The sequence below is a fragment of the Bradysia coprophila genome, unplaced genomic scaffold (assembly GCF_014529535.1).
Source record: "Bradysia coprophila strain Holo2 unplaced genomic scaffold, BU_Bcop_v1 contig_138, whole genome shotgun sequence".
Lineage (NCBI taxonomy): Eukaryota > Metazoa > Arthropoda > Insecta > Diptera > Sciaridae > Bradysia > Bradysia coprophila.
In genome coordinates, this window is record NW_023503409.1 from 10430105 (window position 1) to 10446754 (window position 16650).

Consider the following 16650-nt stretch of genomic DNA (forward strand, 5'->3'; position numbering starts at 1 on the left):
CTCAGTGAAGAGTATAACCTGAAGTGAATCACAGGGAGCTGGCGTTCCTCATTTTCATTCCACAGCTGAAATACCTATCAAATGAAGCTAAAAAAAACAAAAAAAGGAATAAACAGAGCTTAGACACTCTTTCCCTACACAGGACTCATGTTAAGTGATTGACCTCGAGAACTAGCGGCAGTCCAAAAACCAGAGTGGACTGACTATCTTCAGTTGTTTCCGCTAGCCTCTTACACAAGACAGCAGTAAATCTTTCAATTGAACTAGCGTTAGAAGTTTACAAAAGTGATTGCCATCATGGAAAATCGGGTATCAAAGAAAGCTACATTCCCAAAAAAAGATGAGAAGTAGAAGTAGTCACAGTCAACAAATGAATCTTGTTCAATGGAGTCATATTTGATTCATAGGACCACAACACTGGTCATGATATTGGAGATTTCTTGTTTTCATCATTCCGAAAGTATTTAAATTGGTGCTTGTCAGCACGAAGAAGTCAAGCCTGAGTGCGAGAAAAGAGGAACAAGAAAGGTAGAATGTCGTAGTTAGTTCGGGCACCGAAATAAAAATATGAACTATGAAGAAGTCCTATCACTCTTCATGTGAAAATATTGTCCTACATGTCCTACCGAAGTACAGGAAATTTTTAGTGGGACCACTGAAACAGGTGCAAGAGATCAGTGCTTTATTTGGATTCTAACCATTTAATTCTATCGTAAAGTCTATCCAGATTGTTTATATTGTCGTGTGGGTTGGGCAGCTGTATTTTTAAAAAACCCCAATTGCCGAATCTTCTGAAGAAAAGATTACAGCAAAGTTCTAACAACTTTTCAATGTACAGTGAATGTGTTGCAACTAAATATTTTTTAGGATTAAAGTTACCGGTCTTTTTTGTCATATAACAGACTTTCTCCTCAACTTGCACACTTGCACGACCGACACCCATACATTACTTTCACTGATATAATCATCCGTAAGCCCCCAATATTATCCTTTGTTGCTTCATCCTTATTTCCATGAACAGGAACACACTGACCATAATTCACGTTTTTTTTTAAATGAAAACTTTGTCGTCCTCAACCATCATAACTCCATAACATAGCCAGTTTTACCATCCCTGCCACACTTTTAACTTCAATGAGCTTAATTTGCTTATTATATTGAATTTTAAGCCAAAGTTTTAGTATAAATTTAATTCGATAATGGTTTTCTTTCGAAAGGTGTGTTTCACTGTACAACACAACATTTGTGTGGAAGTTTGTGTAAGCGATTTTACCCGTAATCTGATTAAAACTTGAAACTATGATTTTGCTGGGTTTTGTGTTAGAGAATATGGATTTAGGGAATCGACTGTAGATACCAACCTGAAAAGGAAATCTTTTAAATTTTGAAAGCCTACCATCTCATTCCGTCCGAAATCTATTGTTTCTTATAGCCAAATTACGTCATGTCCCCATACTGTTTTCAATCTACCAAACTCTCAAGAAGTGCCATTGATACAATGAAACGTTGAAGTTCTGTTGTGTTACCATATAGTGCAATAATAGAAATACGAGCTGCAGATTATCCGAATGAGCTTTTCATGTAAGTCAATAAAGTGTCGACCTACATTTTTTCACTTTTTTTTTGAAGAAGCCTTAACTCACTATATTCCGTTCATATTTTACAGAACTTTATTGTTCATTCACAATACCGCGCGGCAACTGGTTGACTTTAATCCTACCTCTCTCACACCTTCAAATCGGATGTAGACCAAAATGACTTTCACACATATAATAACAACTAACTACACGCCAGTACTAGTACTTAACAAACTCTATGAGAGCACAAAAACGAGAAGAACGAAATATTTTACTTGTAGTAGGAACAACTTTTAAATTGCTATGGTAATTTATTCATTCACAGTTTTTTTTATTGTGTGCAACGAATGCCGAGAATACCTTACAGAACTTAAAAAACAATTTTTTATTTTGCCGAGAATATATTTTTAATGAAATTCTCCAACAAGTTTTATGTTTAAAGTGAATTTAGTTCCAATTTCTATTTTCTCTCTTTTCGGAACAAAGAATGAAAAAAAACATTCTTCATCAAAGTTTCCCACAGAAAATGCTTTGTAAACGTATTTACGACAAAGTAAATTTACAACGTCGTTGCGTAGAACAATCCGCTTTAATCTCTTCTCGGTACAGTCTTTATTTTTTTCGGAAAAGCTATGCAGATTTCTATTCTGGTACAACTGAAATTGAATTATTTTTTGTGTAGCAACTAGTCCGGAAAGCATAGGCGAAAATGTAACACCAAAATGCAAAGGGAAATAAGGATGTGTGTTGGCGTTATCGTATTTTTTGAAGTCCTCCATGTAAACATATAATGTGAACACATTGCCGCATAGCACAGTTCCCTTCTGCACACAAGATATTCAAGCCTGAGACATTTTACGCGAGCAGCAATTCACAAAATTTATCTTAAATAATGAAGCTAAATTACTTGCTCGCAAATTTGATCCTTAAAGACACATTATAAATCTTCAACCTACTGAAATTACAAGCTGCTTTTTGTCTGCAGAGCACAATGACTGTGAGCACCACCCACACTCTAATTGTCGTTTACCGTTAAGCTAATGAGTAATTAGACGAAACAATTTTTGCTATACCGGTGTTCCACGTAAAACAAAATCAATAAAAGAAATTATTTTTAAGCGATTCGTATCGGTATGACGAGAGAAATTTGCCCGACACGAAGTGCAAGCTCTAATGTACTACGGCATTATGTAAAATGACTGGGTGTGGGTGGTGGTATTTTGGGCAGCAACATTTTGGATAAAATTTGTTTCCAGATTAATTCGAAACATTTTCTACATTGATCCGATTTGTATCTGCATTTCGAAATGAATTATTGTATTAAAAAGTTTACCAACTTCATGATCAGAATTTAAAAGCTGCTTGCTACGTAGAGCTGCGCAAACTAGTCCGACGATTGCCCATGTCGGTATGAGTTCGAACCCGGGCCGGCTGGACATTTTTGGGCGTCGTCCAGAAACAAAATGATTTTACAGTGGATGACATGATGAAAATTAGAGTTTTTGTGTTGATCCGAGGCGAAGCCGAATGGATTTTAGAAGAAAAGCGACACCGTCTTACCTTCTTACTCGTATTTATTGGAAAAAGTTTTTCTTATTGGCAAACTATCGACAAACAGATTTGTTGTCATTACATCATCTCATTGGTCCGGCATTTTCTCGCCACCCGCACAGCTCTATGCCACTGCTCCAGAAAAACTACAAAGTAAATGTAGATATAAGAAGAAACAGCACGTAATCCAACTACAAACGAATTTGTTTCCAACTTATTTCGCACAATGGTTGCATATAAATTTCACTTCTTAAAAACAGTGAAAATATTTCAAGAACAGAAAACCAATTTTCCGCATATTATGCTCCGTTTTTCAGCGATTTTTTTTCCTCCCGTCATATATACAATAAATAGAAGAACTAAAACATTTCATTAAACTCACACCAGACACTCAATAATTTTCCACCTAATTTCTCGAGCGTAAGTTTGATTTTCATAATAACATAGAGAGAGAGAGAGAGAGAGAGTAAAAAAAACCTTTTAAAAACCTCTTGAAAAATGTAAATTTCTTTTTCCATCATCACTAACATTAAAATATGAAAAAAAAATTCCACCCCTCCCTCATCATCACCACCAATTTATACATGAGTTTATAAATAAAATAGAAAGAGTGAAGCAGATTTTCCTTTTTATATTCTGTAAACAAGTTTCCGTTGCTTTTACCAGCTTTTTTTTCTCTCTTGTTATTTTGTTACAGATGTTTTCGACTACTTTATTGTTCTTAAATTCTCATTGTTTATGACAAAAATAAAGAATCAGCACAGCGTTAAAACAAAACTTTTAATATTTTTCCATGTAATTCAATTTTATTTGACGTCGGCAAACACATTTAAATATTTGTGATAAACCATAAGTGGATTAAAAATTTAATTTGAAATTTATTTTAAATTTCACATTCCCATTGGTGGACGGACGATATTGCACACACAGAGTATATGCACACACCGATTCAACAATAGTTTTACGAATTTTTGTGTGTTTGAATTTTACCATGTGAAACCTTTGGTTTAAAAAGCTTTTCTACTGAGTTTTCTGTCCTCGACAAATATAATCTGTTTCGTCATAGTTATTTATCTACCAAGGTAGGTATGAAGGTATTTTTTCGCACTAGATGTCGATTGTCGATCCGAGGCGAAGCCGAGGTCGACAAGACGTCGTGTGCGAAAAAATACCGGCATACCTACCGTGGCAGATACAACGTTTTTCGCAATTTCGGGCCATAATCACCTTTCCAATGCAAAATATTAACAAAATTTCTACCAAACATTCACATGCAAACATGAATTCATTTGAACGATCAAGCAACCTGTTCTATATACACATTGCAATGTGATGTATAGAGACGCGCTAAATAAAATCAAGTAGTCAATGCTTAGTATGTACGCTTCAACAATACGTTCTGTATAATTGTGTGACTCTGTAGCCGAATGGCTATAGTCGTTGCTTGGTGTTTGGAAGAATTTTGGTGTTGGGTGTTCAAATCCTGGTTTGTGCAAAGTTTTTATTTATAAAATTTAGTCTTTCTTAAAGGTACTGAGCTATGTAGCGTGCGAAAAAAATGTGAAAAAGCCCAAGTGCGAAAAAATAATCAAAAACGCACTGTGAAATAAATACCTTCAAAACGACATTAAATGGATGCATGGAAAGGTGATGATTATGGACCGGAATTGCGAAAAAATATTAAATCGAATCATTTTCGTTCATGAAGCAAACATAATTTAATGATGTGCCTCCGTTCACAGGTTAACACGACACATACAAGCGATTTTAGGCGATTTCCTAATGCTGAAAACAGACGAACCGTTGTGAATCTGTTTCGATCAAATTTTTCATTGTTTCAATGTCGTTAACTTAACAAGAGAACAAGGATAATTTGATCGAAACAGATTCTCAACGCTTCGTCGGTTTTCAGCATAACGTCAAGGGCGCGTACAACAATTGTTTTGCGTTAAGTGACAACTGTCAAAGTTCACTATCCACCTCTCTACTCTACCCATATCTGCGATATGGGTAGCCTTGTTAATACTGTCAATTCGCCTAGGGCTGTTACTGCTGTTCCAATAAATATATTTTATGACTTAAATCGTTGTCGAAATTCGGATTTCTCGAAAAATTAAAAAAACGATGCGGTCAGTTAAAAAAAACATTTGAACAGGGACTGGTAAATAAAAATCAAAAATGTTCTAATCGACAACTACAAAATATATTCTAAGTTATTGTGACCTGGGCCTCGTTCTTTTGTCCACGAATAATTCATTAGACTATTTGAACGGTTTTTAGAGGAAATGTCACACTATATCCTTATACTCTTGTACTCTCGTGTACTATGTTTACGAGAATATATTACAAAAACCGTACAGTAAAAGGGAAGCGTATAAATAAAGCTATTCGTATAAAACTTAATAATGTTTCTATGTCACTTCTGTTTTATGTGTTTTTATGCTTGCATAGCAAAAACTGTTTTTGCAGCTTTAATTACTTTATGTTATGATGTGATGACAAAATAATATGAGGACGAGAGAAGAAGAAGAAGAAGAAAAAAATATTAAAAAGATTTCCATTTTAATAAACTTTAGCGTATAAGAATTGCTTCATACACACACCGAACGAAAGCTTATTTGCAAAAGTTTAATATAATGCGAGCGGTACATATACATACACTGGAAGTGGGTTGAATGGAAATAATAAAGCTTTTTCCTTTGAAGCATGTAATTTTAGGCATTCATGACATTAATTTGCTATAATATAATACTAGATGGATATAGCCAGGACCAGATGGTAAATATTCATTAAATTAATGCTTAACTTTCGTTCCAATATACGTCAGCGGTTGGGAAACTTTTGGAGAAGTTATGCAAAAAGTGAGATTATTCACAAATGATTTTGTGCAAAAAATCAATTATCTTCTTCTCTATGTTGACTTTTTGTCGAATAGCGCAAACCAGGGAATATCCATAAATCTGGTCCATCTTTTCGACGATTTTTCAACCCCTTGTACACCTGTTAACGTTAAAAAATAAAATCTCAACTCAATGCTTCCACATTAGTGGTCACATTAATGTGAGCTGCTGTCACAACCATCTTCAACCGCAATTTATTGGCCAGTAAGGCACTGAGTAAGACACTGACCCGATAGTTTGTCTATAATCAAATTTTGCGTTAAAATTGAAATTTCTTTTAAAAGATACTCCACTCCCTGTCCCACTTTTCGTTAGCCATTCCCGAAATTTATGGATATTCCCCTCAGGACATAACAGTTAAAAAAATAAATTGCTTTATAATCGCAGTAATAAATTATAATTATAATACGAATATGCTGCCCCTCAATTGGTTGATAATAAATGATTCTGTGCGGACACACATTTATCGAAACTCCATATTAGTTTCATTACAAATATCGTTCGTCGGTTAAGGTCTGCTGGAAATATTCGACCATCATTATTTACACTGAAGTAGTTTGCTGAATTTTAAATTACCGAATGAAAATCCACCAATCTATGCTCGAAATGCGCGGCGTCAGCTATATAAACCGGAATGCGATAGAGTTTCCCACTTTATTTTTCCTATCATTGCATAATCGAGATCAACTACACATCTACATTAAGTAGCTTTTCTATTCACAATATGGCTCTATGTATATATATGGATGTATATACGACGTCCATCGGAGCATGGAGCATGGAAATCTGTGTAAATAAAAATGATTACATAGATTCCCTGTGCGCTGTGCTCTCCTCGCTTTATTCTCTTTTCGTCAATCGATAAACATTTCACAGAGAAATGGTGAATTTGTTCTGCAAGTTTCGTTCGATGCGAAAAGCTTTTGCTGTGAAAATATTTGCGAAAATTTTTCACAGCTGGCACTGCAAATTCGGCAACCAACTCCAGACATTTTCACATTAGCGCAGCCTGTTTCATCGATTTTTCAACATGTGGCATTACACCATTCAAACGTTTTGTTTACGTCTCATTTTTTATCCGACACAGATTTGTGTGAACGGAAAATGTTACATTTTCAAATGAATTTCCGTGCCTCTTTGTTTCATTAAATCCAGCAATTATTGTTTGAAAAAAGAAATTATTTTTGGGAACCGGTCACACACATTTATTGGCGCATTTGTTGTGAAAACGGTGGTGGTGCCTGATTCGAATGTGGCACCAATTCTTATACCAATCGCGTCTATTTATCTCACTTCAGTTACGTGAGATAAAAACAGTTCACCGGAGACCACTCCGTTCATACATTAGTTATAAACATCTTTACGTCATCGCAGTTATTAGACATTTTTTTTGTACAGCAGCAGCATCCCAAATAGAAAAGTCCAGCGTAGAAATTTTCGTATCAGTTTCAAACTAATTTTTGTGGATTTAATTGATGACTGTGCGGTGCTGATTGAATATTTTATCGAACAGTGGAACATTGCTAGGTGAATTTTGGATCGAAAGATTCGAAGTGAATATTTGGTGGAATTGATTGTAAGGAATTTCTAATCGAATTTGTGTCAACAAAGGTGTGTTTTGTTCATTTTCTTTTTTTCAGTTGTCACAAGAAGGACGCGTTTATCGCTAAATTTTACCTGTTCCCTTTTATTACGCAATTCAAAATACGGTGTTCGCCCGTCACACTAATTACCTCCTTTGTGGCGGAAAAATCATTAAAATTTTCTTCATTTTATTTGTTCCAGAAAACCAGTTCAATATTACAAAGCAGTTCGGTTGCACCAGTGTCGACGAGTCATAGTACGCCACGGGATGAAATATACATTGATGATGAAGGCCTCGAAGGTTCTGGTGGACGAGGAGAGGTAAATATTTTATTTTAATTCAGTCTGGCAAAATTTAATGGCCGCATAATGCCAACAGCACTTTTGGGGGGTAATAAAAGAAATTGGGTAAGGTAATGAACAAACTCATTGTTTTTGGTGTGTATGTGCAAGGTATGGCAAATATAAAATTCGTCTGCAAGAGGGTGGGTATAGTTTTGACGTGCAATATTGATTTTCTTATTGTAAAATGTAGGTGTATGCGAAACTAGGCTATATGGTCGAGCACGTGTTCTATACCAGCAACTGTAGCATCGATTCGGATTTTTGTATGATGAAAGTCTTGCTGTTTGATTAGAGATTAAAGTGCTTTTGGGGGTGTTGTTTGTGAAGTGTCCTCTTTGAGATTACAGTTTTGGTGTCAATTTGTGTCATTTCATCGATATATATACAATCGAATCAGCAATTTTTTCATTGAAACGACGACGGGGTACTAGACAGAGTGTTGTTAAGCGCGTAGGTTGATTTTTCCTTTCTCATTGAGTACGTGATGGTAATGTTAATATAATGAATTACAATAATTGAAGAGTGCTACGTCAGCACTCCTAGTCACTCTTTTTCCATGGCAACTAGAATCTAGTGTAGGTAGGTAGGAGTTAGAAGTCTGTTATCATTCAATTTGCTGCAATTACTACCACGACCGAAAGGGCATATTAATGTAGAAAAACCTTTTCACAACGCTGAAACTTCGGTTGCTGTAAAAAATGTTGTTTTTACCTCGGGAAAAAAGTTGGAAATTGGATTAAACGACGCCCTCGAAATGCAATTTCTAACTTTTATTCCCTCGTTGAACCAATAACTATTATCATTCGAAGAAATCGAAGCGACCACGAGTTACCTGCCACATACTATTATTCATTTGTTATCGATAACTACGACAAAAATAATGCCAAGCTCTGGTTAATATGGTCCTTTAGGTAGTAAAATGCATGTTAACAAAATTGAAGTACAAGATTTGAAATCAACCGATTAAAAGTACTTTAATCGATGGAAGTAATAGACCTGATAATAAAACTGGTCATATGCTTGCCGTCTGTAATAGGCTAATATTGCAGCAAAGCTTTCTTTGCTTCGAGCTCCAATTCAACAGAAAAAGCTTGATTTTAAAGCATGTGGATTCAGGTTATCTTACACAAAGAGAGTAAAAGGTCAAACCATCACTCTGCCAGCATTCTTACCGTTGCATTTCTCAATCTCACTAATTTCATTTCCCTACTTCCAGATTCACGACGATCTAGAAAAAGAACCCGAATATTCCGGTTCTGGATTCGGACCAGACGATGAAGATTCGTCCAGCAGTCATCACACGCCGCATCACAATACAAATACAAACAATCGCAAAGACCAAACCGATTTGGAATTAGGTTCAGGTGATAATGGCGACGATGAGGATGATTTTACAACTGATGTTAAACACACAGACATTGATCCAACAACTACAGACGATGAAGACGTAGACAGTCAGTGCATGGCTTTATTTTATTTAATTTTTAATTTAATTTATTTTCCACATCGAACGTACTGATCTACGATGAACGTTTTGTTTGGATAGGTCGGAGTCATCTGTTATCGATACAGAGAGAGAAAGAGAGAAAATAAGCGATGAGCTCAGTTAATCTTATCGATAGCAACATTATACGGTTAAAGTAATGAAGTAAAAGATTATTGGATCGAACGCTAGGCGTTACTGTAAACAATGAAAGTAACCGACTCATTGATTATGTGCCGACACGCCTTGCTGTTTCTGAAAAGTTAATTGATTCTCGGTCGAATCTATAAATTGGTTTTTTGGCATAAACATCGTATTTTCCATTCACCGCGCGCCGAATATTTTTTGTGTATGTGCCCGACCATCGCATAAAAATTTATTGCGCTCAAATATCCAAACGAAAACGTTCAACGTAAATCGTTCAAATTGCGAATAAGAAAAGCCAAACCAGCTCAGCAATTTATTTTGATTTAAATTAAACAATAGAAATGAACAAGATTCTAAACATCGCAAAAGAGTAGTTCATCTAAAATAATGATCATGCGAAGCGAAGGTAATTCGTATAAAAACCGCATGATAAATTTAAACAAGATGTTCCTGTTGTTCGTTTATACCTACTTGAGCACAATGTTGGAATATTTTCAGCGAAGAAAAAAAAAATTATTTTCATTTTCAAATTGAACATTATTGCGAAAACTTGAATTGTGGTGGCAGAGGAATTAGCACTTTTCAACTGAATGTTAAATACGTTCAATTAGTTGATTGATGCGCAATATATGGCACAGCATGTGGCAATGCTGGAATTTTCTACTGAAAAGTTGGAAAATGAAAACGAACAGCCTTGCCGTGACGGACACTCATATTGTTAGATCTTATCGTGTTTCGCTTTTCTTTCGGTTCGATGATAGCGTGACGTGATGCAATATGTGGTGCATTAGAACGTATAATTAATTGAATGCTGAAATTTCGAATTTGTCTTTTTCGTTGAGTCTGGCATCACGGTCAGTTCTTAACATTTTTGAGATACTTACGTTGCAGATGTAACACGAATGGCCTTGTCCCCTCTTTTAATTTATTTAAAGACAATTTTCAATCGTTCAATTATGTTTGCAATTAAATGCTCAGTGTTCTTGACGTGAAATGTCATTGACAGTAAATTGAGCCCTCGTTTTGAATTGCCGCTTTGTGTCGGTGGAAGCAAATTTCAGTTCAAAAATTTAATCGTTTGTCGATTCAGCACGGTTTCATATTTTCGACGATTTTAAGTCGACTTTCAATTTGATTCCATTGAAAGAATTTGATGTTCAATGGGAATATGAAGACAAATTCTACAAATAACGTATGCGTCGAAAATTTCAGTCAATATGATCCTACCAATCTCTGCTAGTCTATGCAATAATCGTTTGGAATGAAAAAAATATTTGACAAATTACAATAAATTAACAGAAGCAAATTAAATCAATTGCTGGTGCTGGTTGGCTCGTCTTTTGTAACCATAACTCTATTTTAACCGAATCTTTGCCATAATAATTTTATGTGAAATTATTTAGAGAAAAAAAAACTGAAAATAGTTCATTCACGTGACAGAGAAAAAAAGATTTAAGAAAAGAAGAACTGAGATTGCGTTGTACTTCGATAAGGTACAGAGAATATCGTTGAATGTGCAGTGCATGTGTCTCACTCGAGACATTTTAGTCAAAAAAAAACTACTTTTTTTAAAACACATCTTTAGCGTCGAGGTATTCCCTGGCATATCTGAGTTTGAATTAGTTTTCGATTTCGAAACCGATTCCTCCTTTGAATCATAAAACTAGCGAATGCCTCAGTTATCCATAATTTTTATCTTATACTAGAAAATGTTAGTTTTTTTCGTTCATTCATTCATTCATTCATTCATTCATTTATAGTTTCATCATCCGTTCGTTCGTTCATTCATTCATACATTTCATTCATTCATTTGTTTGTTCATTCATTCATTTGTGTTACCATAATATAGTCGTTCCTAGAGCTGCTGTTAGATGTTTGTTGTTAACTGTACCTTTTTGTTGATTAATTTTACCGTTTTTGTTTGCACATTAAAATCTTATTACGTTCATTATTCACATCTGTTCATATAATCGTACTCATACGTGATTCAATTCATCAAACTTTCTGTTATCTGATTTACATTCCTTTTCTGCATCTTCTCCTCAATAATGAGCATTTAATGCCTAGCCTAGTCGTTCGTTATTATATAGCAATTAAACAGCCGAACAATACAAACCTCATAAAGAAAAACATTTTCTTCGTCAATATTACACAAAAGTCTCCGGATCGAACTTTACTTTGCAGCAAAGTTTTTGTTTTTTTGTGTTTTTTTTAAATCGATTTTACGGAAACCGAGACGCTATTTTGCTCTAACACAATTCTTCTTCTAGTCGGTGAACCAAACATTGGAACTGAAAGAAAAACAAATACCGGTCTATCGCCGAGTCGAGACGAGAACGAAATCGATTTGGATCCCGATCACACAAGGCACGGTCAGCCAACAGAAAAGGTGTCCGGAACCGGTCAAGATAACCAAGAAGTGCTCATCATGAACACAAAGAGCGAAGATCGGACAGCTAGCTTCTTTGCACAGCCGGGAATATTGGCGGGTAAGTTTTCGATTTTGATGAAATTGTTTGATGTTGGGGGAAAGGTGTATCGGCTTAATGGGTCGTGTTCGATTATTGACTTCGTGATGAAAAAAACTAAAATTTTGAGAAATTTTGCTCAAGAGTCATGTACACCTTAAAAAGCCGCCGTGTTTTCAATCCCTTATCTGCTTAGTCCACTTTGTCCCGTACACTCATATCTTGTTACTCACACATCAATGTGAAACACATTGAATGTGTGGAGCAAAGTTGGACTAATTAAATAAGAGATGGGTAACACGGCGGCACTTTCAGGTGTTCATGACTGTAAAGTAAAAATAATTCTCTTCCTGACGCCTATTTGATAAGGAACGTAGTTTCGTTAGGCTTACAGGAAAGGACAAACAAATTTTAGCCGAAATTTGCTTCATCTGATTTTCAGCTGAGTCACTCATACGAACAAAACTGACTATGTTTATACGGTTCTACCACTAGACGTGCGTGTGCTGTTAAATCCGTATAAGGCAAAAGTGCAAATACCGGGAAATTTCTCTACCGTAAGGCAAATTCTATCATTTGATCCTGCAAGGCAAATTGCTTTGTTTGATTGGATTGCTCATTCTGTTTTGCTATCTGCACCTTATAATCAGTTTTTGTTTGTATGAGTGAATCAGCTGATAATCAGATGAATCGAACTTAAGCCAATGCTTATCCTGTGCAAAATTATTGGTTTTGTTGTGGAATGCATGTCCCAGCGACGACACATATCCTGACCCATTGTCAAATAAATTCCAAAATTTCAACTGAAAATCAATTTTTCTCTTCCAGCTGTCATCGGCGGAGCTGTCGTCGGACTATTATGTGCAATTTTAGTGGTAATGTTCATCGTATATCGAATGCGAAAAAAAGACGAAGGTTCGTACGCATTGGATGAACCGAAACGATCACCTGCCGTCAATTCCTATGCAAAAAATGCAAATAATCGTGAATTTTATGCCTGAGATGATTATTCAATAGATTCTAGCGAAGGTGATTTGTAATTTGTAATAGGGAGAAAAACAAAAAAAAAACGACGAATGAATTAACACAAAACAATACGACAACTAGACAAAAAAATGGTTAGAATCGATGATTAAAAACAAGGAGAGAAAAGTTTAAAATTGAGAATGGAGCTAGAGATAGCGGGTGAGAGAGAAAATTATGGAAAGAAAATCTTAGCGAGGAGTAAAAAGGCAATGCTATTAAAAATAACAAATTTGATATTGTTGTTGTAGGATTTAATAAACAAAACAAAAAAAAAATCTCTTGAATGTCATTATGTACTAATTCACACATTTATGTACAATCATCCATCATAAAAAAAAAATGGAGAAGCGCGAATACTTTGTTATTTGAAGTATGTAAAACAATTTTCTAACATTAAAAAAAAGGAAACAAAAAAAAATATTGAATAATTTACTCAGATGTCATAACACTTTTGCTAGCAACAATATAAATTTGTTATGAAAATCTATATTTTAAGTAAAACAGAAAATTTATTCTATAGAAATTGTGTAGATAAAATGCTATACTAAAATATTATTGATTGATATAAAAGGCAGCAACTGAAGGCAACAAACGAATAAATTATAAATGAAAAGAAAAAAGATTTTTTTTTTGAAACTTTGGCGGCTTTTTACAAATTTTTATTTTTTTAAGATTACGGCTCGAAATCCCTTTTTTGTTTCGACTAAAAAATGTTTTGTTTTTGGTTGTTTGATTCTAAAGCCATTATTTGATTGGATTGTGAGATTTTCTTTTGTTTCTTACTTCCGGTTTTAGTTTAAAAATTTTATAGAAAATTTATCGTCAGTCGATCGGTTTGCATTTACATTTTGTCCAGTTTTTATTTCTCGTTAGAATTTTATTTACTTTAAGCAATAATTTATGTGTAAAAGAGAGCGCTGAAACAAAGCTAAAATCAAATTAATTTAAATCTCAATGTGTGGTCATTGGTCATCTAAATCAATTTATTTTTCGTTAGAAAGAGAAAAGATTAAAAATTTTTATTTTTTTCTTAAATTTAGAAATTAAAAGCCACGCAACGCCATTTTAAGTTATTAATTTTGATCGAAATGACAGAATTTCTTGACTCACAAATCCGATACAAAAAACAAATTAATTTCAAAATTAAATAAATTTTTAACAATTTCGCAGTGGATTAATTCCAACGATCGTAAAATCGCATTTAAAAGAAAAAAACAGAATTTCTGTTTTTACGATGCTTTAATGACTTCGCATTAAACGGCAGTTATCTACTAAGAATTATATGGACAAAAAAGCGATGAGGATGCACGAAGAGCTTTCATTACTTTTTTTTTAACACACGGTGTTAGGAACAAATTGATAATCAAAAAAAAAACTAAGAAAAAAATTGAATTTTTAGGTGTTATCGCTAGTCGTGAACTGAATTGACATTTTAACTTTAAATGTTTCATTCAGAATGGATGTTAGAATACAAAAAGAGGATACAATTTTGCGCTCTACTTTTTTTTTAAACATATCGTCAGCCAAGCCATCGATGAAATTGTTCCGATCAGAATTTCTGAATTCAACCAGTCGACCATTCAAATGCCCAGTTTCGGTGTATATCAAAAATAAAAAATCTTTCCAGCCACCGTCAAAGTTAAATTAGCGATGAAAGTGACTCATTGGTGGCGAAAAAACGTCCTCTGTTAGGTGAATGCAATTATATTACATTCAAAGACTGATCATGACACACTAATTTCGACTGTACAAAATTAAACCAACCAGTTTTTATGACCAGTTTCCGGATCTAATTATTATTCCATTAATGTACCGAATAACAAAACAAAAAATCCTTTCAAACATTTGGACACTCTTCTTTTCTGTTCAGATTAAATTCGAATAGATTAGGCAGTTTAATCGATGGTTTGTTTGCAATATTGAATGGGAGCTTCATTCCATTTTCTTTCTTTTCTTATTTCACCAAATCCGGTAATAAAAGAAAACATCAACAGCCTACCATACGTCATAGTTATTATATTGCAATAATTGAAATGCATTTAACGTTATCTTAGTGGTGAACATCAGACCGGTTATTTTTTCTAGAATTTTTAATCATTAAATTCGTGTCCTTCGTTCAAGAGTTTTATTTTTATAAAATTAATTGACCTGCTTGCTGGTCGAAAGTTGTTCTTTTCATCGAATTTTTGTGAACTTTCGTCGCCCACAGCATGTAAAATCCATTACAAACTCGGTATAAAAAGTTGAAAAGTCATGTTTTCGTGTTTTTATTGACCTCGGCTTCGCCTCGGATCAACAAAATTCACATCAGGACTCAACTTTTCAACTTTTTATGTCTTGTCATCTAAATAACTATTTCTTTCCACTGAAAATCGAATATTAGTTTACGTTTTAATTGAGAAAATAACAGCGCCTAGGACGAGCGGGGGGCGCGCGACATTCTTTTTAGTTAGAAGAATGAACGAAATAACTTTTTTTTTTTCATTTTTTATTAAAACTTTTCGTTTTGCTGTTGTCAGTAAATGGTTGACGTAAAGAATTTAGTCATGGGACACATAAATACGCCTCATAAATGCACATAATAATATCCTCCAGAACATAAATTTGCTTGTTGATTCAGAAGGAAAAAACAAATTTGGTGCAACTTGGTATCAAATTGTGGTGAAACCTTAAATGAAAATCCTCTTGACGAACATATAGAAATTTAAATTTAAAAACAAAGAAAATGAAAAAAAAAACTAAAACTAAAAGCCGAACACATAATGTAATTACATTTCTAAGAAAAAAATACAGAGAAAATTTAATACAAAAAAAAGAAGGAGAAGAAGTCGCGTAAAGTAAATATTTAAATATTTTAGAGTATAAAAAGAGCATAATTATTACTTTTCATTCATATAAAAAACAAATGATTAAAAAAAGATTAAAAATTATAAAAAAATCTAAATATTAAAAAGGAAAAAACCAGAAAAGCAGAAAAAATAATTTAATAAAAAAAAGGTTAGAGATAAAAAGTAAAAACAAAAGTTAAAAAAAAAATTGTGGAAGCAAATAAGAATCTAGATATTATGTAGTCGAAATTATGAAAATCATCATTATAAGAGCAGATTGTATGAGAATTAAACACAAAACGTGCATGATAAAAACAAAAACAAAAAAAAACAATGAAAACACACAAAAAAAAAATCTTATAAAAAAACAGTTGTAATTGTAATAAGGGAACTTGTAAATAAATACTCTAATTACAGTGTACTCGAGTTGTGTTTCTCTTTACTTCCCATCGAGGGATTTTTGATTTTTCACTTCAATGATCTATTGAAATTGAGATATAGACGGATATAGACTCAATAAACCAATTTATTCAACGTATACTACATGTCTGAAACATAAATAGTTTCACAAATTGTGTATTTACTGAGCGTCATAGACCTGAAAATCACAACCCATCTAGAGGTGTGCGCCGGTCAAAAATTCTCGGCGGCGGCTAGTTGAGTGTAGAGGTGTCGGCGGCGGCGCGCTGAAAACGATATTTCTCGGCGGCTCGGCTCAGCCGCGCCGCGCCGATATATTTT

General features: G+C 34.1%; 1 protein-coding gene across 3 annotated transcripts in view; it reads left to right on the plus strand.

Moving 5' to 3' along the window:
- LOC119074111 (syndecan) overlaps positions 1 to 14590 on the plus strand; it is a 105489-nt gene extending 90899 nt beyond the window's left edge. Inside the window, exons 1-5 of one of the 3 annotated variants that reach the window (XM_037180076.1) lie at positions 7407 to 7639; positions 7814 to 7933; positions 9174 to 9411; positions 11858 to 12076; positions 12884 to 14590. In XM_037180076.1, the coding sequence (XP_037035971.1) occupies positions 12016 to 12076; positions 12884 to 13056 (234 nt within the window). In that variant the 5' untranslated portion in view covers positions 7407 to 7639; positions 7814 to 7933; positions 9174 to 9411; positions 11858 to 12015 and the 3' untranslated portion in view covers positions 13057 to 14590. Of the gene's footprint in view, positions 1 to 7406; positions 7640 to 7813; positions 7934 to 9173; positions 9412 to 11857; positions 12077 to 12883 lie in introns of those variants that run through there. The other 2 variants (XM_037180074.1, XM_037180075.1) reach the window with 2 other exon arrangements.
- The last annotated feature ends 2060 nt before the right edge of the window (positions 14591 to 16650 follow it).